The sequence below is a fragment of the Clinocottus analis genome, unplaced genomic scaffold (assembly GCF_023055335.1).
Source record: "Clinocottus analis isolate CAN_PGR_092001 unplaced genomic scaffold, fCliAna1.0.p SCAF_1, whole genome shotgun sequence".
Lineage (NCBI taxonomy): Eukaryota > Metazoa > Chordata > Actinopteri > Perciformes > Cottidae > Clinocottus > Clinocottus analis.
Genome location: NW_027175820.1, coordinates 3,124,779 through 3,146,199, shown reverse-complemented (window position 1 = coordinate 3,146,199; position 21,421 = coordinate 3,124,779). Strand labels below are relative to the sequence as shown.

At 45.3% G+C, this 21,421-nt stretch overlaps 3 protein-coding genes across 5 annotated transcripts; 2 read left to right on the top strand and 1 right to left on the bottom strand.

The window, feature by feature from the left end:
• Positions 1 to 38: 38 nt before the first annotated feature.
• On the top strand, positions 39 to 12,142 carry pdpr (pyruvate dehydrogenase phosphatase regulatory subunit). Its single transcript, XM_068576809.1, has 18 exons — positions 39 to 166; positions 830 to 1,103; positions 1,292 to 1,425; positions 1,710 to 1,791; positions 2,015 to 2,178; positions 2,333 to 2,454; positions 2,680 to 2,797; positions 3,314 to 3,463; positions 4,733 to 4,925; positions 5,133 to 5,257; positions 5,957 to 6,112; positions 6,218 to 6,351; positions 6,531 to 6,679; positions 6,773 to 6,885; positions 7,406 to 7,500; positions 7,634 to 7,723; positions 7,837 to 8,019; positions 8,882 to 12,142. The coding sequence occupies exons 2-18, from the start codon at positions 841 to 843 to the stop codon at positions 9,287 to 9,289; spliced, it is 2,679 nt and encodes an 892-aa protein (XP_068432910.1). The 5' UTR covers positions 39 to 166; positions 830 to 840; the 3' UTR covers positions 9,290 to 12,142.
• A 223-nt stretch (positions 12,143 to 12,365) lies between these two features.
• On the bottom strand, positions 12,366 to 15,441 carry mrps11 (mitochondrial ribosomal protein S11). Its single transcript, XM_068574611.1, has 6 exons — positions 15,264 to 15,441; positions 14,980 to 15,084; positions 14,729 to 14,827; positions 14,259 to 14,388; positions 12,994 to 13,059; positions 12,366 to 12,557 (listed from the first exon to the last, which is right to left on the bottom strand). The coding sequence occupies exons 1-6, from the start codon at positions 15,365 to 15,367 to the stop codon at positions 12,450 to 12,452; spliced, it is 612 nt and encodes a 203-aa protein (XP_068430712.1). The 5' UTR covers positions 15,368 to 15,441; the 3' UTR covers positions 12,366 to 12,449.
• A 518-nt stretch (positions 15,442 to 15,959) lies between these two features.
• mrpl46 (mitochondrial ribosomal protein L46) lies at positions 15,960 to 19,866 on the top strand. 3 transcript variants are annotated; one of them, XM_068575229.1, is made up of 4 exons: positions 15,960 to 16,220; positions 16,956 to 17,151; positions 17,940 to 18,110; positions 19,508 to 19,866. In XM_068575229.1, exons 1-4 carry the CDS (start codon positions 15,960 to 15,962, stop codon positions 19,762 to 19,764), a joined length of 885 nt encoding a protein of 294 aa, XP_068431330.1. In that variant the 3' UTR covers positions 19,765 to 19,866. The 3 variants fall into 3 exon arrangements, with proteins under 3 accessions (XP_068431330.1, XP_068431321.1, XP_068431313.1); XM_068575220.1 differs by having other exon boundaries at positions 19,505 to 19,866; XM_068575212.1 differs by having other exon boundaries at positions 19,502 to 19,866.
• The last annotated feature ends 1,555 nt before the right edge of the window (positions 19,867 to 21,421 follow it).

Here is a 21,421-nt window from a genome sequence, read left to right as displayed (position 1 = left end):
AGGATTTTATTTTGAAGGTTTAGACCGGAAGTGTCAATTGTGATTGAAGCGAGTTTGACATTGTGTTGACTTCTGTAGCCGAGCAATACTTTTCTGTCATACCGCTCAGTCACTGGCATTCATATCTGTCCTCCGGACATTACGAAGTCTGGACTTGGCTGATTCGGTGAGTTATAAACGACGCAGGCAACGCACGGTTGATGGTTAGCGGACGTAACCTAAGCTAAGTGACTGGGGCGAACCACCAACGTCAGCTAGCTTTGCGGTAGCCAAAGCTATGTAACGGCTACCAACGCTCACTTTGACCACGGAGAACTCTTAAAACACCAAATGTCAAGACACTTGTACGAAACTTGACGAACCGTACGGCTCAGCTAAGACTCGTTAACGAAGCCTCTGAGATGAAGCTAGCTAACGTTACTTCAGAGGCGTGCCGTAGCTAAAGCTAGCTATGCCGCTAGATGGAGAACTGGCGTTAACGTGATGTGATTAACGTTAAAACTGACATTAGCCCGCGGTATAAGCGTGACAGCTGACTGCTGGAAGTTAACCTTGCTGGCTTCCCCGGGGCCCTGTCTGCGTTGCAACGTGTTGCATGTTACGTTACTGTAACGTCAACCTGCGTTACTTGGAGCTCACGTTGAGTACAACAACTCGATAAATGGCATTCGCGAGGTTAGTTTCCTAAAACTGCGTCAAACACGGCACCGACGTGACTACATGTCCACGTAACCCGCACACTTAGTGACATTTGCAGCGTCGTCGCTGCCTTGTGACAACATTAAAAACCCTCGAATACACTGCGGGTGTGTTTGTTTTGTGACCGCAGAAAGCACAGCTATGTGCAGCTGTGTGCGGAGCTCCAGGGCGCTGTCCCCCGCCCTGCTCCCCAGGCTGATGCTTCCTCCGACGGGGTACAGACTGGCCGCCAGGGGACTCTCGACCTCCCCGCACTGTCTGGCCGTCGGTGGGGACTCCCAGCCGCTCCCGCTGCCCGGCCAGGCCCGCGTGGTGATCTGCGGAGGAGGTCTTGTGGGGTCATCAGTAGCCTTCCACCTCGCCAAACTGGGCTGGACCGATATAGTGCTGCTGGAGCAGGGCAGGTGAGATGCATGTCTGCAATTTCATTTGTGAGTTTTAGTGGTTGGGTGAGTAAACATTTTTGAAGGAGGGATACAGGATAGGGGCTGTTTTCTGCACTAGGAGGCAAAGGATCTCAGAAAAGAGTTGTCGATTGGACATTGTTTTGCTCTTGTGGCATTGCCTGTCTTGATATCCTTCTTGTTGGCAGGCTCGGTGCAGGAACCACCAGACTGTGTGCCGGCATTGTCAGTGTGGCCAAGCCTATTTCCATCGAGTGTCAAATGGCAAACTACTCCAATAATCTTTATCAGCACCTGGAAGAGGAGACGGGAGTCAAAACAGGTCAGCCACTTGGATATGTTTTACTTTCAGTCATGTATGCAGTTATGCAGCTGAAACATTTGCACAAGGCATGCACCATGTGGCCTTTGTTATAGAAGCCAGAGATCGTTTGATGTGCCTCACAATAATATTTCCTCTATATTTTAGCCTTTTCTAAAGCTAGAATGACATTAAGATATATTATCATTTTGGCTTTTACTTTTTTTTGAGTGAAGTATTTGAGTGACGATCTGCGATGCATGGTTTGAGACCTGTCGCATAATATGTGGTTTTGTCTGTTTCAGGTTACGTGAAGACAGGGTCTCTTTGTCTAGCCCAAAATCAAGATCGCTTCCTCTCTCTGAAGCGCCTGGCATCCCGACTAAAGTAAGACGCTAAAACCTCCATTCAACATTTAGTAGAGAAACCTTTGGCAGGATTAGTGCTGGGTCATTGAGAAATTTACAGTCCAGACGCTATTGCTTTAATAAAAATAACAATATACAATCTTACTAGCCAAAAAAAAAAGCTTTCGAGAAAGACACAATGGAGACGGAGTTAAATTACCATCTTTTTTTTCTCATCTTTTTCTCCTTCACTTCATTCATAGGGTAATGGGGATCAGCTGTAACATCATTAAGCCTAAAGAGGTGGCCAAACTCCACCCTCTTGTTAACATTCATGACCTGGTGGGGGCGCTCCACCTCCCTGCAGACGCTGTGGTGTCTTCGCCTGATGTTAACCACGCCATGGCTGTGGCTGCTGCTGGACATGGTAAGAGACTGAGATGTTCAGCTTGCCCTCGATGCAGCTTTTATGTCTAATTCTCCTCATCGTCTGTATCTCCTAACTTCCATCCACCTCGCTTTTTTTCCCATTTGCTTCCATCCTACGTCTTTCCATTTGCTTCCTCCCTCATCCCATCCAGGGGTTCAGATCCTGGATAGAACCACGGTTCAGCAGGTGCTGGTCGAGAAGGGTCAAGTGATGGCGGTGGAGACTGATCGTGGCTCTATCGAGTGTGAATATTTTGTCAACTGTGCTGGACAGGTAAACCTTAGAGTGAATTGTGGGGTAGAAATGTAAGGGCACCAACAAGTCCAAATACCAACTTGGATCAAAGGGAAATTCTTGTAAACATTTTATAAATAATTCTTAATTTCAGCCTTCATTCATCTTGATCCAAATTTCACCTACATTATGCTCATAGATCGGTATGACTAAACGAATGGAAGGCAGAGATATACATATTGCTTCCGTCTGTCTTGACTCTAGTGGGCTTACGAGTTGGGCCAGGCAAGTGAGACGAAGGTGTCGATTCCTCTTCATGGCTGTGAACACTTCTACCTTCTCACCAAACCTCTCCAGGAGCAACTTTCACCCAGCACGCCAGGTATCGCACAAAGAAAATTCACTTTTTTTTTATTTCAGAAGGCACAGTTGCTAATGGATTATAAATCACAAATATGATGGCTGTAATAGAGAACAACTTCAACATTTTTTTTTCTTGGCAAATTGGCTGGTAGAGTAACTAATTACACAGTACGTTACTGCAACAATCATCTCTTAGCCTGTGCCCTTGTTTTCTCTTCAAAGATGTAGCACCCTAGTTAACGCTCAATGACACGAAGCGAAGTCTGCTCTATAATCTTTCACCATTATATAAACGTCAATTCAATCAGTAGTTTCAGAAGGAAAACATGTTGAAATACACTTCAGAACACAACTTCCCTTGATTTTTGTGACTGCCGGTTGAATATGTGTGTTTGTAGGAGAGAGAAGATAGAAGGCATGCCTTATTCATTGGTCCATTTTTTTTTTTTTTTTACAGTGAAACAATTCACTGACAATATACACTAAACACGGTTACAGGGGACATGATCTCACCGAGCTTTTGTCTCGTCCTTAGTTGTGATCGATATGGACGGCAGGATATATGCGCGGCCGTGGCAGGGCGGCCTTCTGTCGGGAGGCTTTGAAAAGAACCCCAAACCCATCTTCACTGAGGGCCGCAACCAGCTGGAGATCCAGAGCATGCAGGAGGACTGGGACCACTTCGGTAAAGAATGGAGCACCGGGAGGGAGGAGGATAGCTTGGGAAAACACATTAAGTTTAAAAAATGTGGGGTTTTTTTGGGGGGTGAAAACGACACAAAGTGTTTCATTTTGTGTAACGATGGGGAGTCTGGTTTGTACTTTACTCACGTGAGTAAAGTACTTTACTCAACATTTGTATTTGTATCCCAATAGGATCAAAGAACATTGTAGTTGCAGAGTACTTAAAACATTTTTTTTTCAAAGAAACAGGCCCCAGATTTCCTTCCAATGCATTTCGGAAAGGGTTTAAGTCATGGTGAGGTTTACGTCATGGTGTTCAGTTTATTTTTATTTAACAAACATTAATTTATTCAAAACTATGGTCCTGATTGAAAATAATTGTCTGAATCAGTTCAGTTTGTGCGATGCTTTTTAATTTAACTGAAAGCACCGCCATTTCTAAGTATACCTCACATATGTAAACACACACACAGCTGTCTCTTGGCCTTGGCCTCTTGCTAGTAATCTGAGATTCCTCATGGAGCTTGACGGGTTGTCATAAAGATAGCCGTATATCACCAGTCAGCCTTGAAGTGGACCAAGGCAAAGGGTCAAAGTAATGTCTCAGGGGGTTCTACAGTTGTAATTATATCATTTTTACATTGCCTAACATTAACATATTGTTTTATACATACATGCATTCACACAGTAAATTAAGTAACTGAAATATAGTTTGCAAATAGTATTGTAATTTAAAATAGTTTTTGTCATGTCGGGTCACAAGTCTGCGGTTTTAAAAACAAGAAAACAATATTAAGATCTTGTGTGTTGCATTGTGGTATCCAATGATTACCAGCGTGGTGCATCACATCCTTTGGTTTCTACTGGCAATGTGTTTTTACATTTTGCTCCCACGTTTGACCCACTGGGTCGGCTTTCACGGGATTGTTTATAGCGTGAGGGGGAGGAGAGTGAAGCTCCTGCTGAGCGTCACAAGCTTTAGCTTGTTAATTCTTTGCAACAGTAGATTGGTTTGTGTAGTAGGGTGGATGGGCAGAGCTAACTCAAAGTGTTTTTGTTATATAACATTTGAAAAGCCATTGACAAGTATCACCTTCACTTTCTAAGCTTCAAAAGCTTAGAAATACTAATACTGACAAGCCAGTCTAACTTAAAGCCCACCGTTTTCTTGATCACAATGTATTTTGTTTACGTGTAATAATATCCTTGTTGAAAACGCAATATATTGATGTGGAGAGTGCATCGAAACCGTACTGTCTTCTGCTTCCAGAGCCGATGCTCAGTGCGTTGCTGAGGAGAATGCCGAGCCTTGAATCAGCTGAGATTCATCAGCTGGTCAACTGTCCGGAGTCCTTTACCCCTGATATGCGCTGCCTGATGGGGGAGATGCCTAGCGTCTCTGGCTACTACGTGCTGGCAGGGATGAACTCCTCTGGCCTGGCCTTTGCTGGAGGAGCTGGCAAGTAAGCGTGTGTTCAAGTGTATTTGTTAGGGGATGTCCTGCAAGTGTCTGTGAGGACAAACATTGCCGAATGAAGACGTCACAACTCTTTATGACTCTATATCTTCCGGCCTCGGTTCATCAATTTCCAGCGGGATGCGTTGGCGATCCGGCTCGCGCTTCTGTCACGATGAAGCACAAACGGCATGTTGTGTGGTTTGGTGTCCAGGTACCTGGCAGAGTGGATGACCTACGGCTACCCGACCGCCAACGTCTGGCCCCTGGACATCAAGCGCTTCGGCAACCTGCAGAGCAGCCGAACCTTCCTAAGACACAGAGTCATGGAGGTCATGCGTGAGTAGTGAACTCTTGTTGCTTGGTAAACAAAAGAGATCCACGCCCAGCGAGATTCCAGTGTCAGCGATTTTGGAGACTAAATCCACCGTCCTTGTTCTGTGCCGAAAAGGAATCTGAAGATAGTATGTCTAAGTCCGACGAAATAAGTTGGTATCTTTCAAAGTTTTCTAGCGCAAAATCTCTTTGCTTTACTTTACTTCCGTCGCAGTTCAGCAAGGACAAACTGTCTGAGAAATGTTGTGTATCAAAGGCCCCTAACTTTGGGAAAATACCCACCTGATTTAACGAGCTCCCACTGCAGATTATTTTTTTGGTGGATTTTGAGAGGACGATTACATAAACTGATAGCTATTTGAATGTATCATTTCCTTTTTAACCAAACAAAACCTACAGAAAACTACTGCCTACGTTTCTATTGTTTCTGGTTAACAACAGCATACATAGCTTAAGAAAAGAAAGTATTGAGCTGTTGTCGAGAGATGAGCGCGCTGCTCGTCTCTCAACAACAGCTCAATCACACAATGCGGTACTTTTTTCTTTTTTTTTCTCCTCTTTTGTTACCCAATTACCACAAGTCACGGATTCAAAATGTAGTGTTTCCAACACCCTTTTAAAGGAGTTAAAGTCAAGTGTTTTCCAGTTTTTCTCTTGTAAGATTATGTCTCCCAACGTGTGTGTGTGGTTGTTTGTTTGCAGCCCTGCTGTACGAACTCAAGGTTCCGCGCTGGGACTTTCAGACTGGTCGTCAGCTGCGGACCAGCCCTCTTTATGACCGACTGGACACCCAGGGAGCTCGCTGGATGGAGAAACATGGTTTTGAGAGGCCCAAATACTTTGTTCCTCATGGTAAAGGTACGGAACACTCATCCGCAACACTACATTCTCTTTATCCTCCATAAGTTTCAGTAAATTCAATTGATTTAAAAATATAAACCTGTTGTGTGTCTGTGTGTGTAGATTTGCTATCGCTGGACCAGAGTAAGACATTCTACAAGCCAGACTGGTTTGACATTGTTGGAGCTGAAGTGAAATGCTGCAAAGAGGCCGTCTGTGTCATCGACATGTCCTCCTTCACCAAGTTCGAGCTGACTGTAAGTCATCAGCAGGGACAGGAAATTGCTGCTGTACTTTCCATTTTTGAGGTTCAGACTTCTAACCGTACACTTCACATGGCCAATTGTGCCATTCCATATCGACTGGTATTCAGTCGATGAGTGATGTAAAGTTTTGTAAAGTCATTTAAGCAGAACTTTGTGGTCTGTCCTGATAGTCGATAAACAGCCAGGCGCTGGACCTCCTGCAACATCTGTGCGCCAACGACCTGGACGTCCCCGTCGGCCACATCGTCCACACCGGCATGCTGAATGAGAGGGGAGGCTATGAGAACGACTGCAGCGTTGTCCGAATCAGCAAGAACAAGTTCGTAAACACCTCGGCAACAGCATACCATTGACGTGCAGTTGACCAGCGACCATTTAAAAAAAATGACACTTGTTTCTGTCCCGCCTCCAGCTTCTTTATCGTCTCTCCGACAGACCAGCAGGTCCACTGCTGGTCCTGGATCAAGAAGCACATGCCCAACGACCCAAACCTCCACTTGGAGGACGTCAGCTGGAAGTACACTGGTAAGTGCTTGGCTGTCTATGTCCTGCAGCGACGTCGCCATCTAGTGCCCACGCTGGAAAGAGGCAAAGCATCGCATCCACTCTCTGCTCTGCGGGTTTGGTGTTAACAATCGGACACAAAGGGCACAAGGTGGAGGGTTATATACATGTCCAAAAATCTAATTTGCATATCTGTAATGTGTCTGAAATGTGAACAACATTAGGACTACGTTATTTTATACGATAAAGAAAGACACAAATTAAGAAGCAATATCCCAAAACTTACCCATGGTCTTGGAAAGTATGTCCTTACACTAACAATCAAAATATTAATTGATGGTGATGTTAATGTCCTACAGTTACAGAATTAGCTCAGGTTTTGAAAACATAAAATACGTGACAAACTCTCTTGTCTGTTCTTTCAGACTCTAATAATGATAACTGTTTGTGTTATTATGAATTATGTTAGATTAGTCGTACTTGAACTTTTTTTAGGGCCGAAAGTGTAAAGTGTTTATGACTCCTAATGCTTTGCCCACAGCTTTAAATCTGATTGGACCTCGTGCCATGGATGTTCTGGCTGAGCTGTCCTATGTTTCCATGACACCGGACCATTTCCCCTCCATGTTCTGTAAGGTAAGAAACCAAAAATCTAGTTTCAACAACATGAATAGAGTAATTATAATCATAGTGGTGATAGCATTAGCGCGTTAGTGTCGCTAACAGTAGCAGAAGTCATTTTTAACTGTGTTTGCATGTGTGTTTACAGGAGATGAGCGTTGGCTACGCCAATGGGATCCGAGTGATGAGTATGACTCACACTGGAGAGCCAGGGTTCATGCTCTACATACCTATAGAGGTGCGACACACACACACGAGTCCAGTCACCATTCCACAGGATGGTTGGTGAGGTTTAGAAAAGTTCTTCGTACCGTACGGCTAACATTAGCATTTCCCCTCCGCTCTCCACAGTATGCGCTGCACGTGTACAACGAGGTGATGTCGGTGGGTCAGAAGTACGGGATCCGCAACGCCGGGTACTACGCGCTGCGCAGCCTGCGCATCGAGAAGTTCTTCGCCTTCTGGGGTCAGGACCTCGACGCCTTCACCACCCCACTGCAGTGCGGACGAGAGTTCAGGGTTAAGTTCGACAAGGTTTGTTGCCGGTCCAGTTATCTGCCAGTGTGGATTTTCCGACTGAGGCTTTTCCCCCCGTTTGGGGTTTTAAAAAGCCTTTTGTTCGGGCCAACAGCAACTCCTCACTCTGCCTATCAAACTATTACGCCATGACGGTGACACGGTTTACTATTGACGCACTACCTTTCTTATAACTCTGTACCGACAACAGCCAAGGATCATCAAGAATGAACTGATTTGATTTCGGTAGTCAAAAGGTCAAGGTCACTGTGACCTCCCGTTCCGTCCCATCCTATGGAATATATCTCAAGAACTTCTTTAGCTCAAATGTCACTTGGACTCAAGGATGAACTGTTCAGATTTTGGTGGTGGAAACTTCCTGTGGCCTCAACCTGATGTTGGGCTCAATAATCCATATGGAAAAAACAGGATAAAATGTTGAAGTAAAAGTAAGAACATTTTTGGACAAACGTGGTTATGAACAACAACTTGTTTTTTGGCGGAGCCACAAAGCCGCGGGGCTGTAACTCAAGTTCTACTTTAAAGCGGTCGGATGATTGCAGAATAATGAAAGGCGCTAAGCCATCTGCTTTGCTTAAAACATCTGTTAAAATGGTCACCAAGCTGCACCAGAAGGCACCACAAGTGGCGCTTTTAAAAACAATAGAACATCAGGTGTGCCGCTGTCTGCAAGTTGGCACAATGTTGATGACCGGACCTCAGCGTGTTCACAGATTGCTTTCAGATGAGTAGTCATCAGCAGTATCGATGTCTTTACCAGTCAAGTTTATTCAACAGGACTGTTTGTCGATTTGTTTGTAGATTAATTATCTTCCTTCTGGCCTCTCTCTCTGTCTCTCTCTCTCTGTGCCTACATCAGGACACGGATTTCCTCGGTCGCGAGGCCCTGCTGCAGCAGCGTCAGGACGGCGTGTCCCGGCGTTTCGTCATGCTGGTCCTCGAGGACCACGACACCGAGCTGGACCTGTGGCCGTGGTGGGGCGAGCCCATCTACCGCAACGGCCTACTGGCCGGGACGACCACCAGCAGCGCCTACAGCTACACCCTGGAGCGCCATGTCTGCCTCGGCTTTGTGTCGCCGCCGCCGGGCCCGGAGGGGCTCCCCACACCCATCACTCCGGACTTCATCAACCGCGGGGACTACGAGGTGGACATCGCCGGCCAGCGCTACCCGGCCAAAGCCAAACTCTACCCGTTCAGCTCGCTCTTCACCCAACAGAAACGCCGCAAGGACGACATGGAGTTCAGCAACCTCCAGGGGAAGTGATGCAGAGTAATAGAAGGCCTCGCTTTATCCTCAGCGGGGGGCTCTGCGGTACTCCTCCTGTCCTCCAATCCACTCCTACATTTATCCGGCAGTGCCAACCGATAGTCCCTTTCACGTATCGTAATCCGAGGGCTGTATGCACAATCACTCCTCATCTCTCTAGTATCTAACTTCCATGCTGCGTCTCTCTTTTTTTTCTTCAATCGTGCAATATTTAAGAGGCACCAAACGCTTGAGCTGTTTTGAAATACAGCAAGACATCAGTGCGAGTGTGTTTGTGTGCGTTTCATTGTCAAGCCCCCCGCCCATTCCGCTTCCACAGTTTTCCCCTGGACAGTCTGCGCCTGTTAAGTGCCTTTGTCAAGGCAGCGTCAACAATATTTGTTGCGGACACTTTGTTCAGCGCTCCAGCTGCTGGTGACGTTTCCACGCAGCGCAGTCTGGACGAACGTCTGAATGAAATGCCATTCGATGTTGACGTGCGACTGCCTCCACAGTCGCTGCAGTTGTGTTGACTCTGTTGTCACTTCACAAGTTGTAAATCAGCTGCTGTAAAGAATACGAGTGACGTGTTGTTTTTGCGACGTGGGCTCAATTCGGTTGCTTTATACTGTCCATTACTCTCATCACCGCTACATCGTCCTTATCAGTCAGGGGAAAGGATCAGGCAGCCTGATTCAAAATCCTCAGTTGGCCAATATTTAGCTTTTCCCCCCTCCGTTCTCATTAACTTCCAGCCGTCATTCTGTGTCCAGCTTGTAACGGTGTTCACTTTTCGCAATATAATCCGCACTGTTATTTATGTTTCGTGGTGGTTGTTTTTTTTCTCCAAAGCGCCGTTGCTCTCTTCATGCTTCAGGTGTCGGGCGACCTCAGATGAGGGGAAAGCTGCGACTGGAGCTGTGACGTGTTGGTTTGAGTCCACAATATCTCTTAAATTAGTGACTTGATTGTTGTTTTTCTTTTTTTGCGAGATCCAGAGTTACGATGTTTGTATAAAGGAAGGACTTCAGTGCGATTTGAAATTAAAAAAAAATGTATTTTTGTATAGCTAGTGTGTATAAAATCTCTATTTTCAGTACTGCACCTTTTTCTTTTTTTCTTTTTTTTTTCTTCCTCAAAGTCAATCAGCTTTAAGTCTGCAGTATGAATCATCTGCTCTACGTCGCTTGTTTCCTGATCAACTTTTGTTTCAAATGCTTTCCAGAAGTGTCCTATACTTGGAAATGTCCTTTGTCAGTCACAGCCTGATGTTTTTTTTCTTCCATGTGTTATCGGGTCCTTTTGCCTTCTTGGCCCCTTCGCAGGCCAGACGTCAGGGCGAGCTACAGGTCAAGCTGTGCTGGCGCTGCTGGGGAGTCCCTTTAGCATCAGTGCTGTTGGGAACGACAGGCAGTCGAGAGTTGAGCTCATCCAGCCAATCGCATCGCGCTGGGCAAATTGTGTGTGAGTACTGCGTGTTTCTTTTTGTCAAAAGGGTCGTCGTCGTCCCCCCCCCCCCGCCTTCCACCTGACTGATGAAATGGTTGATCCCAAACCAGCACGGGTGCTTCTGGGCTCCCATGTGCTGCCGCCTGATGTCGTCCTCGTCAAATTTGGATGCAGATTGTTCTACGGGATGGTATTTCCTTAATGAGGTGTGCTTAAATGAAAGGGACAGAGTAAACGTTGGCAAAGGGAACCCACTGGTCTCTCAGCTGCACCACTTAAGTGTTGGGGGGGTGCTGTCTGAAAGGGAAGGGAATTTTTCTCTTTCAGTGTAAATATTGCTGAAGAACAGACGCCAAGTTGACAAGATTGTGGAAAGCATCACCAAACAGTCCCTTTTTTAAATTTTTTTTCGTAATTTGCTAACATCTCAGGCTTTTTTTTTACTGCTAGTGGCGTACTACGTTAGGACGAGTTCACATGCTCAACTGATGTATCCTATTAGTTTCTTCTGTGTAACATATAAACTTTGAAGGGCTAATTTCTCTTTCGGTTATGTTTGTAAAGATAAAGTGTTGATATTAAATGAAGCGTCCGAGTGCAAAGAACCATCGTCGGTCTTTGCGTCAAGAGTACAGTCTGGATTCACCGCGCAGCATTTCTCCACATCAGTGGGACTCTTCAGCTTCACGCGATAAACTTTTTTGGGGTCTGTTTTTATTTTAATCACTTCTAAGCAGTTCTCTCATCTCACAGTTTAAAATTAACCATTGAAGCTAATCGTATCAATCACAGTTTAACTGCAGGAGCTCGTGATTAATGGATGTCCCTATTTCAGTTTAAGAGCTCAGCGGGTCGCTAGGTTTGCATCTTTCAAGGTGAAACGCATTACTGGAAAAGTCACTAAGATATCAGTTATTGTTTTGTTTTTTAACTCCTGAATGTATGACAGAAGGGAAAGGACCCGAGCATTTGCACTAAACAAGAGCAGCGTGCTGTTTTCTTTTTCTTTTTTCTTTTTTTTACGGTATGTCGTCACAGGATATCTACGGTGTTCCAAGTTTCAGTTTCTTGTCTTTGGAAGGTAAATAATAATTCATAAATAAAGACACTATAGCACACTGTGCAAAGAGCGCTACAGATGAATATTAAATATCCAAAAAAAAAAGTTCAGTCAAAGAAGCGTTGAACGTTACAAATGCACGTTAGGGGATCTGTTGTAACGGTCACGCTGCCGCTGTACGGGTTCGGTGCATGTTTGTCGCACTTCCCCCGTTTCCATTTGAACTCCTACTCATCCCGGACTGTTCTGTAAAAGCCAGCGTTTTCTTCAGAGCTTTACTATAATGTATTTATGAATCATGTGCAAACAGGTGTTTTTGGCTGTACCTTTTTGAGTAAACCATAAAGAGAACTTTGTTTGAATTTTTGGTGTGTGTGTTGACTTCAGGTGTTTTTTTTTTTGTGTGTGTTTTTTTTTTCTGGTGCAGCTAGGTTTAAATCTCCAGTCTTCATGGCAACCAGCTGTTTCTCACTCCCTCCCCACACAGAGCCAAAACACCCGAGCGTCTAATGAACGCCAGCGTGCCCCTGTACTTGCGTGTCAACAGTCGCGGCGCAGATGAAATTAAATTACTGAGCTCAAAGGTTACAACAAAAAAATAAGCCTTTATTAGCATATTACGACACAAGCGCTTTCCTCCTGGTGGCGGTGCTTCCCGGCTGGAGGGGATCATGTCCTCCTGGCTTTGCGTGGGCGGCAGCCATTGTGCGGCACGGGGGTGTTGTCGGTGATCGATACCACCTCCAGGCCTCCCATCGTCAAGCCTTTGATCGCGGACTGCACACGGGAGGAAAAACATTCATTAACGAAGTTGATGGAACAGATTAAGTTGTCTCCTCAAAACGGCCTGAAATTAACACTCCAATTCATTTTATTAGCGCTGCCACTGTTCAAACACACAACACATGTATTATTTTTTATACTGCTATCCTGTTACTTAAAATAACGAGGCCAGTTTGGCTCATGAAGAAACATTCATTTGGCAATTAACTGAGGAGTTGCTGCTTTAATCGGTTTTAATAACGAAAACCTTTGACGTTTTGACTCATTTTCCATATTTTATAGCCTAAATTAAAGAAACAATTATGAAAATAGCCTTATAACACTATAAAAGATTTGTAGAAGGTTGAATTAGACGTTCTGGGGGCTTAAAGATGCACTTTAATGGCATCACAAGGCCAACAATAAAAACAAGTTTTCTTTCTCGACTCACCAGACGTCCGGGGCCGATACCTTTGACCACGACGCGGACAAATGTCACTCCCTTTGCTATGGCTTTCTGTTGGGAGGAGATGCAGAAGATTCATGTCTACACGAGCAGCCACCCATCAGTCAGACACGCCATAGAAAGGCTGGAGAAGAACCCTCTGGTAGAACTCCATTGTGTTAATTTCTTTATATATGACAACACATTTTGTTGCAGTACAACTTGTTGATTGTAAAGTTAAAACAAAACAAGTTGGGGCTTCAGTTGTGAGGATTTGCTGCTTCTTCATCTCCATTCTCACAAAACCACTGTGGGATTCTTGATTGGCATTTTATTTATTCGTTTTTAAACTGCATGACCTTGTCAACCTCTAATCTATTTGGAGAGTTGTTGTCATTTTCCATCTGGGCTTCCAATCAAGAGATAAAGCTCCCATTAAATATATTTTACACATTCCCATTTTCTGCTCTCGAACCTCCACAACAACTGACCCGGCAGATCAGAGGTCAGAATAATCTGCCGATGCGGTAAAATCTGTGGCAGCGCGATGATAATACGCCTCATTTCTCCGGCGTGTTTGCCGCGAACCAGCGTGACCTTAACCCAGCCAGCAGCCGTCATAAATCAGCCTAATAGAAAGACCCAATGAGCGCTTAACACCAAACCGCTGCGCTCTGTCACTCTCCTCAGTGAGGGCAGCTTACCTGCAGCAAACGCTTTAATATTCATCATAAATTATAGTTATAATGATGGCAGCGGCACCGACGATGCGCTCGAGTCTAAACGCTGCAGCTCGCTCCGTCGTAAAGCAGCTTGAAAACCCGACAGCGTACGCACTGGAGACGAGATGGCCTCGTGATTACGGAGTTTAGCTCCGGTATTTAAAACCACACGCCCTCCAATCCCGTTTAAACAAGCTCAAACAGATGGAGGTGGTGAACCCATTCAGTATACGATCGGATGGTGTCACGCATGGTTTCATAGGGAGTCAATAGCAGGTGAAAGTTAACTCGAGCTCCCTCCTTTCTTTTCACACCATGTAGCAGTGATTGTACAGATCAGCTATATTGTGTGTATGGGGAGGCTGCGTGCCGCTACGGTACCCATGTTCACTCCGATGCCCAAGATAATTTTCTCTTAAGTGAGTCGAAGAAAGGCTAATCCGTCTTAAATGAGAGAGGAAAAGCAGGCCTAATGAATCGTAGCGTGCTGTCGAGCATCGCGCTGAAGCCGACCCCCTCACGGCGTAGATACAGGCGTAAAAAACGTACCGCAGCAGCAGAGATGGCCGCGGTCTGCGCAGCGATGGGCGTCGACTTCTTGATATTCTTGAAGCCCTCTGTTCCGCAGGACGTCCGGACCAGCGAATGTCCCGTGGTCTCCGTCAGCTGGATGTGTGTGCTGGTGCAGGACAGGACAGTTTACATTCACTGGGCCATTTGATTTTTAATAGCAGTTTGAAAACGGCAAATATTTAGAGATGGTTTTCTTTACAGAAAAAAAAACTGAATGTTTGGCTTGTCGTGGCAGAATAAAAGGTGGACATTATAATGTTAATGTTCCAGTAATTATTATAGTGCAGTAATCTGCTGTATAAAGGATTTACTTATTATTTTTTTGTATTATTTCCAAAAAAAAGTACAATTTGAGATCCATCGACATAACTTATCCTAAATGATTTGGTCTTACTGAATCACTGTTTTGTTGGTATGATTAGTCACTTTTGCAGTTTTCGACTTACTTGTTGTATGTGGCTTTAATGTGAGCGATTGGCAACTCCTCAAACTTCTTTCCACCCCATCTCAGTGAACTCTCCTGGTCAATCAGTGGAGATAAATGGCTGGAGGATTAAGACTTGGGTTAGTATCTCTTCAACGTGCAATAAGCAAAACACATACATTAACAGGAGAAATACAAGAAGAAAGAAAACAAATCCAGATTGATTCTCTCACTAGGCGAACATGTACATAAGCATGTGTGTCGTTATCTGACCTCGACTCTCTGAAGGTTTTCTCAGAGTCTGAGATGGACGCTGCGGTCTCCTGGAGTCTGACTGCACTGGCACACAGTGTCCGCTGCAACCCGACGCTTCCAACACTGTAAACACACAATGTGCATGGGCAACATCGTCACGAAGCAGCGTGGCTTGCAAATCAGCTCACAAATATGTACTGCTGAGATCAAAACAAGAGCCATCTCGACATTATGTACTCTGGTGTACAAAACACTATCAGAATTGTTAGCCGTTAGCTAACGAGGATGCTAGTAAAACATACCCATACACCGCCTTCAAAGAGCTTCCGCTTGCATTTAAGGAGGCAGAAAGATGTTGGCCCACGTTACCCACAGAACGAGCTAATAGACAATTTAATTTAAACATGTTTTATACATTTAGAAACACATTCGCTGTCAGATACTTAGCTACTTCACACACAACAAATGTGACATTGAGGACCTGAGCAGACCTGGGATATTTGTATTTTCTTTAGGGGTGGCGAGGTCATTATTATAATATATACAATAGTATTACACTATAAATACAGTTGGCACTTATAAGGAGACTTGGGAAATACTATTATATAAATATTGGAATATATCTTCGCACTACGTAGAGTGCACGGATTGTTTTTTTTTTAAGTACAACTATCAGCCTCCCCCACTTTTATCTGAATAGACCGTTCGTCCTGCTGCGGGGAATTGTGGGTAAAAGAATAAGCATGCTGCATTCATGTGCCTTGTAAAGCGTCGTAAAAATAACCTCACTTGATGCCTTCAAGTTGAAAATATTCTTACGTAAGATTTGAGAGAACCCAAAAGAAAACAATTAAAATTGTGAACTGGTGGTAATATTTTACCGTCGTAGAGAACAACATGATTGAAACCTCCTCCATCCATTATCTATGACCTCCTGTTTAACTAAATAGTTTCCAGGATTAGGATTTTTTGGATATACAGTAAACGTAACAAAAAAGATGTCTGCCCCCTGTAGAAGGATGGCGAGTCGGTCTCTCTTACAGTTTCTGTCTTGCTTTAGCAGGACATCGGTCGGGAACACGAGGCTTCGTCCGTTTTCCAGCACTTCTGCGTGTCGGGCGACTCCTCAGACCCGCATTGTGATAGAAAGAGCGGATTCTCCGTGGACTTTAATGGCAGCCGTGTGTCTGCAAAGGCTTCCGGTCATTTCAGCGGACTGCAGCCCAATCGAGCAGCGGTTCAATCAGATGCTGCAGCAGGTGCGTTTATTCAGCACGGAATACAGGTGTAGACCGTGGAATTATGTTCCAGCCAACATGTGGCCATCTTTACCATCCAAACATATTTACAGATACAGTATATGACCATGATTTTAAAAAACATGCAGTGGCAAATATGATTCCCACTTACGTGTAATGGGTCTCAGAAACTTTAAAATATGTGTGTAACGTTAACATTTAATTTAACACTCTCTTCAATCTCTTGGGGAGGCTCTTGGAGTAATGAGAGTTATGTAAATATGAGTATATACTAGTTCAGTTTATAGGATCCTGTCTCTCCATGGATTTCTCACACTTCATAAATAATAAAGCTGTAATTTCCAGCACAAACAATTGTTGAAACTGCAGTCAAGCTTCCTTTATTATTTTTATTAGGATTATATTTAGAAATAATATAGTGTTGTAACTATGTTGCCCGCATGAATAACAAAACTAAAGGCAAACTTGCAAGGCAAATTTGAATCTGAATGAAATTAGTGTTATATTTGAAAAAACTGTATTTTATCAGACTTTAAATTTCAATCAAGTTCTTATGAGTTACATTTGATTTGCATCTGTACAAGAACAATAAGTATTAGTCATGTAGGAGTATTGTGATGACAGCTGCTGGCACAGTAAATTAGAGTAATGTTTAAAAGGATCCGATTATCATTAGATGACACCCAGCAAAGATTTCACAGTAAAATAGAGGCACTGCTCTGACTCGATCCTCAGATGGAGCGGGAGAAAAGCCTGCTGTCGGACCACGAGCTGCGGCTGCTGGAGGACGCCGACAGGATGAGTCGCAAGCAGGCGGACGACTACGACTCGGATGGGGAGGACGAGGACCAGGAGATCGTGTTGGCTCAGGACCTGGAAGACTCCTGGGAGCAGAAGCTGAAGATCTTTCAGCCGGCTCCGAGGGTCACAGGTCAGCATGAGACAAACTATTTGAGAATAGCATGAAAATCTACTTAAAGGGGCAGCGTGAGGGATTTGGTGCAACATGGAAGAGGACCTGCGCCTTGTATGAATGGCTTTTTTCGAAGCTAACAAATATATATATATATATATATATATATATATATATATATATATATATATATATATATATATATGATTTGAGCTAAATTACCCTTATATGGGCTTTTCTCTTGTTACTGGACAATTTAACATTAAGCACACCATAATACATACCTGTAATTACATAAATAAACAAAATATCACCTTTCGTGTGTATATACATATAATATATATACATATATTATATGTATATACACACATTAATTTCAGGTTATTTTCCACAAGTGAAAACATAGTTATGAATATCATATCCCATCTCTGCTTATAGATCCCCAGACATGAAATGCCACCCACTGGCCCCTTTTGAAGTGAAGTATGTGATAGTATTCCTGGCGCCAATCTTTAATCAGGTGAACCAGAATGGAAACGAAATTGAAATAATCCAAAAGCACATGTGGGTTTAAAGGAAATTACCAGGGAGGAAGGAAAGAGACTTGTATTACTTTTTTAGTTGTTTTTTTTGACATTACGAAAATCTATTCGCTCCAGCACTCCCAATTTGCATTTAAATTATTATATTTTTTTAAAATTCCCAGTTGACATTTCCAAAGTCTGTGTAAAAACATGCACTGCAGACAGTCACGAGACAGAGTTGTTGCCGTTGAGCGGCGCCTGACGGTCTCGTCTGTTGTTCAGCTGACGTGGACCAGGACGTGACGTCGCCGGAGCGCTGCCTGGCCGACTCGCTGGTCCTCCTGGCCGAGCAGCAGGTCGCCGGCGAAACGCTGTGGCTGCTGCCCCAGGCCCGGTGGCAGGACGGGGAGACGCTGCGGCAGACGGCCGAGCGAGCCCTCGCCTCGCTGCCAGGTAACGTGGCTTTTCTTTTGCAGCTCATATTCAGTCAACTGTCTTTTAAACCGTCAAAGTATCGAGCAAAGTATTCAAGTGTTTTTTGTGTCACCATTGCAATTTTTGCTGACTCGGAAGGCACTGAAAGCCCTTTTCTTTCAGTTCTGTTGTTTGATGCAGCTCATGAAGATAAACAGCAATAACTGTCTATATATAAAACAATAGACAACCATGGTTTTCATCAGAAACGTAAAGTCCCATGTGTCCCCATGCGTTAATGTCAAGTGCGAAGGATTCAAGGTGACTTAACTTTTCCCTCTGCATCTTTGCCTGCGATTCTCTAACTGCTTCATTCTTTTGTTTTTGTACATTTAAAGTCCATAACTTTCCATGTAAACTGTAACTGTATCAATGATGTTCACCTTTTATTTCTCTACATTTATGTCAATATAAAGTCAAATTACACCTATTAAGCAGTATCAACTACTTAAAGTCACTGTTGCGGCTGTTTCACCGATCGAAACCGTAGAGAGCTTTACTGCCTTACCTTTTTAATTTACGGTCAATAAAGTGGATATATTACCGGAAAGATGAACTATAAACAAAATAGTGTCCTGCGGTGTGAGAAGGACGCGTGAAAATGGGTCACAATGCATTTCGATTAGCCGCCAAGTCGCTGCCTGAGGCAGCGTGATGCTGCATATCCACATCCTGAACATCGGCTGCTTGTAGGTTTGCTTTATTGTCAACGCGCTCCATTTGCTGCACCATCACCGGGTCTAAAATCCCAAATCCCTTTTAGCTGTCGTGACCCAGTTCTAATCCTCCGGATCGTTAAAGTTTGATGCGATCTGATCGCAGGATAGAGATCAGATCGCGTGGTCACTGGGCGGGGAGAGGCGTATCGGCGAGAGTCGGTAAGGCGGGACGGGACGGACGCTTTGGGGTCACGGCTGCGAGGCGACACCCCGACCAGTAATGATCCGTCCCGCCAGATGTTTATCAGTCATCTTTTGTTCTCTCCGAGCCTTTCTTTTTTTAGCTCTTATAAGCACTGACACAAAACGCCAGTGGAACATATTCGACTGTTCCACCGCGCCGCTCGTGAACGCTTAACGTGCCAACCCCATCACTCACCCCCCCGTTAAAGACTTGGCACTTGACATTAACGCGTGGGGGCTTCTGTGTTCAAAGTGGCCCCGCAGTGGCAGTTCTCGGCCAGCGAACTGCTCCGTGAGGTTTGATTACAACTTTATTGAGGGAAGGGGGGGGGAAGTCACCGCGGAGGACAAGAGTATCAAGGGTAGTACCGCACTTAATACAGCTTAAGCTGCGTTTTAACTTGGGAACATCTGCACTTCAGCTCACCTCTAGATCCCCCCCCCCGCCTTGTGTTTCTCCTCCCGCAGCAGCAGCTGGTCTCAAGGCGACTTTCCTCGGCAACGCGCCCTGCGGAGTGTACAAGTACAAACTGCCCCAAGCCGCTCGGACGGAGAGCACGGTCGGGACCAAGGTGTTCTTCTTCAAAGCCGTGCTGTCAGGCGGCGGCGGCAGTGGCGGGCCCCCCCCGGGCCCAGGCGGCGCTCTCCTGTGGGCGACGAGAAGCGAGCTGCAGCACTACCTGAAGCCGGCGTACAAGATGAAGGTCGACCGCGTCGTCCTCGGCCTGTGAACGGCCTCGGTGCAATTATATACCCCCCCCCCCACCCGTCGTCTTGTATCATCAAGTGTTCTTTTATCCGATGTATGTGCTGTGTTCGATAAATAAAAAGTTTTTTTCCCACAGACATTGTGTAGGCTCTCAGTCGGCTCCAGGCTCTCAAGCAAAGTGTGACTCTTAAATAAACTAAGCCCCTCCTCTCAAGAGCCAATGGCGAGCCTCAGAAGATGGGGAGTTGCGTGGTGCACAGTGTAACTTAATAAGACAAAGTTTGCTTTTTTTTTGGGTGGTACGAGTGGAAAAACGGGTCATCCTCACCATCTGTTGTGTTCTGGTTTCAGAGAACAAATAGACGCCGGCTCGCATACTCTCCGCAAAGGAAAAGCTCACTTTTTCATATTTCCTCCTGCAGTCATTGTCAACTCGTGCGAATTAGAATATAGTAAGATTTAAATAAAAAAACGCAGGTTCTACCGATCTCTCGGCAGATGACACGTGATGACGATCAGACGACCTGGAGCGGGGCATCTTGCTGAAAGTGTGTTTTTCCTTAGATTTTTTTTAGACCCGCAGCAGTTAATGAGCACACACAAAGTTGTCGCATGCCGTCCGGCGTGCACACTTACTCGCTGCATTGCGCGGGCGCCGGCGGCAGGCCCGCTGGAGGTCGATCGGTGGAGCTCCGGCAGGTTTCCGTCGTCCCACCAGCAGATGGCAGTGTTAGCACACCGCCGCCGCAGAAGGAGCTCGGTGAGGAGCCATGTAATTACGCCTGTGTGGTGACCTCAGGGGGTGGGTGGGGGACTGCAGAGAGAGAGAGAGAGAGCTTTTCTGATCAACTTGGCTTTCTTTTACTCAGACTGAAAATATCCACCGTAGCAGGCAAATGTTCCTCTGGAATAGCTCCGATAATTCGTCTTGGGTAAAGAGCATTCTGATGTTCCCGACCCAGCCTCTCAGATCAGCCTGTTTCGTTCTATTTGTGTCTGCCGGGACAAGGAGTTATTAATGTTGTAGACGTTGGCATTAGAGTTTTTTTTTTCCTTTTTCCATCTTTAGTTTTCAGGGCTTGTTGAAAGCCCGTGGCCGCTTGAGTGCAACGCGGCCCGGCTCCGTCTGTGGAGATGTGAAGGTCAGGGTGAGGTGACGGAGGCCGTTTCTGCACACGGAGCCGGAGCTTCCTCTTCTGACGGCTCACAGAGGAGGCCTCTCTCCGTCTGGGTTACTCCCCCACCCCTGACGTCCAATCGAGGCGTAATCGCAGGTACAAAAAGAACGCAGCGACAGTCGCCGCTTTCATCTCCAAGGGGAGCCTGATGAAAGCGCCTTTTCCCAGGGTTGTAATGAAAGGGCCTCAGGTTGGAGAAATTGGCTTAGGATCAGAAGGTTGTCAGTCTGAATCCTGAAACCATCAGAGAGTTGAAAGGGACTGAATGTCTCCCCTCCCGCCCCCCCCACCCCTCTTGATGGAAAACCAGTCTAGGTGGCTCAGAGCAAGGCACTTATCCCGCAGTTACCCTCGTTGAACTGCTCAAAAGAGACGACCGGTTGGCGGCTCATGCTGTGAAATAACCAAAGAATATCTGTCCCAATATTTACATGTCAAAGACAATAATAGTCCAAATAGTCTCTGTCGGACCTCCCAACAGACCGAGGTAGACAATCGCTG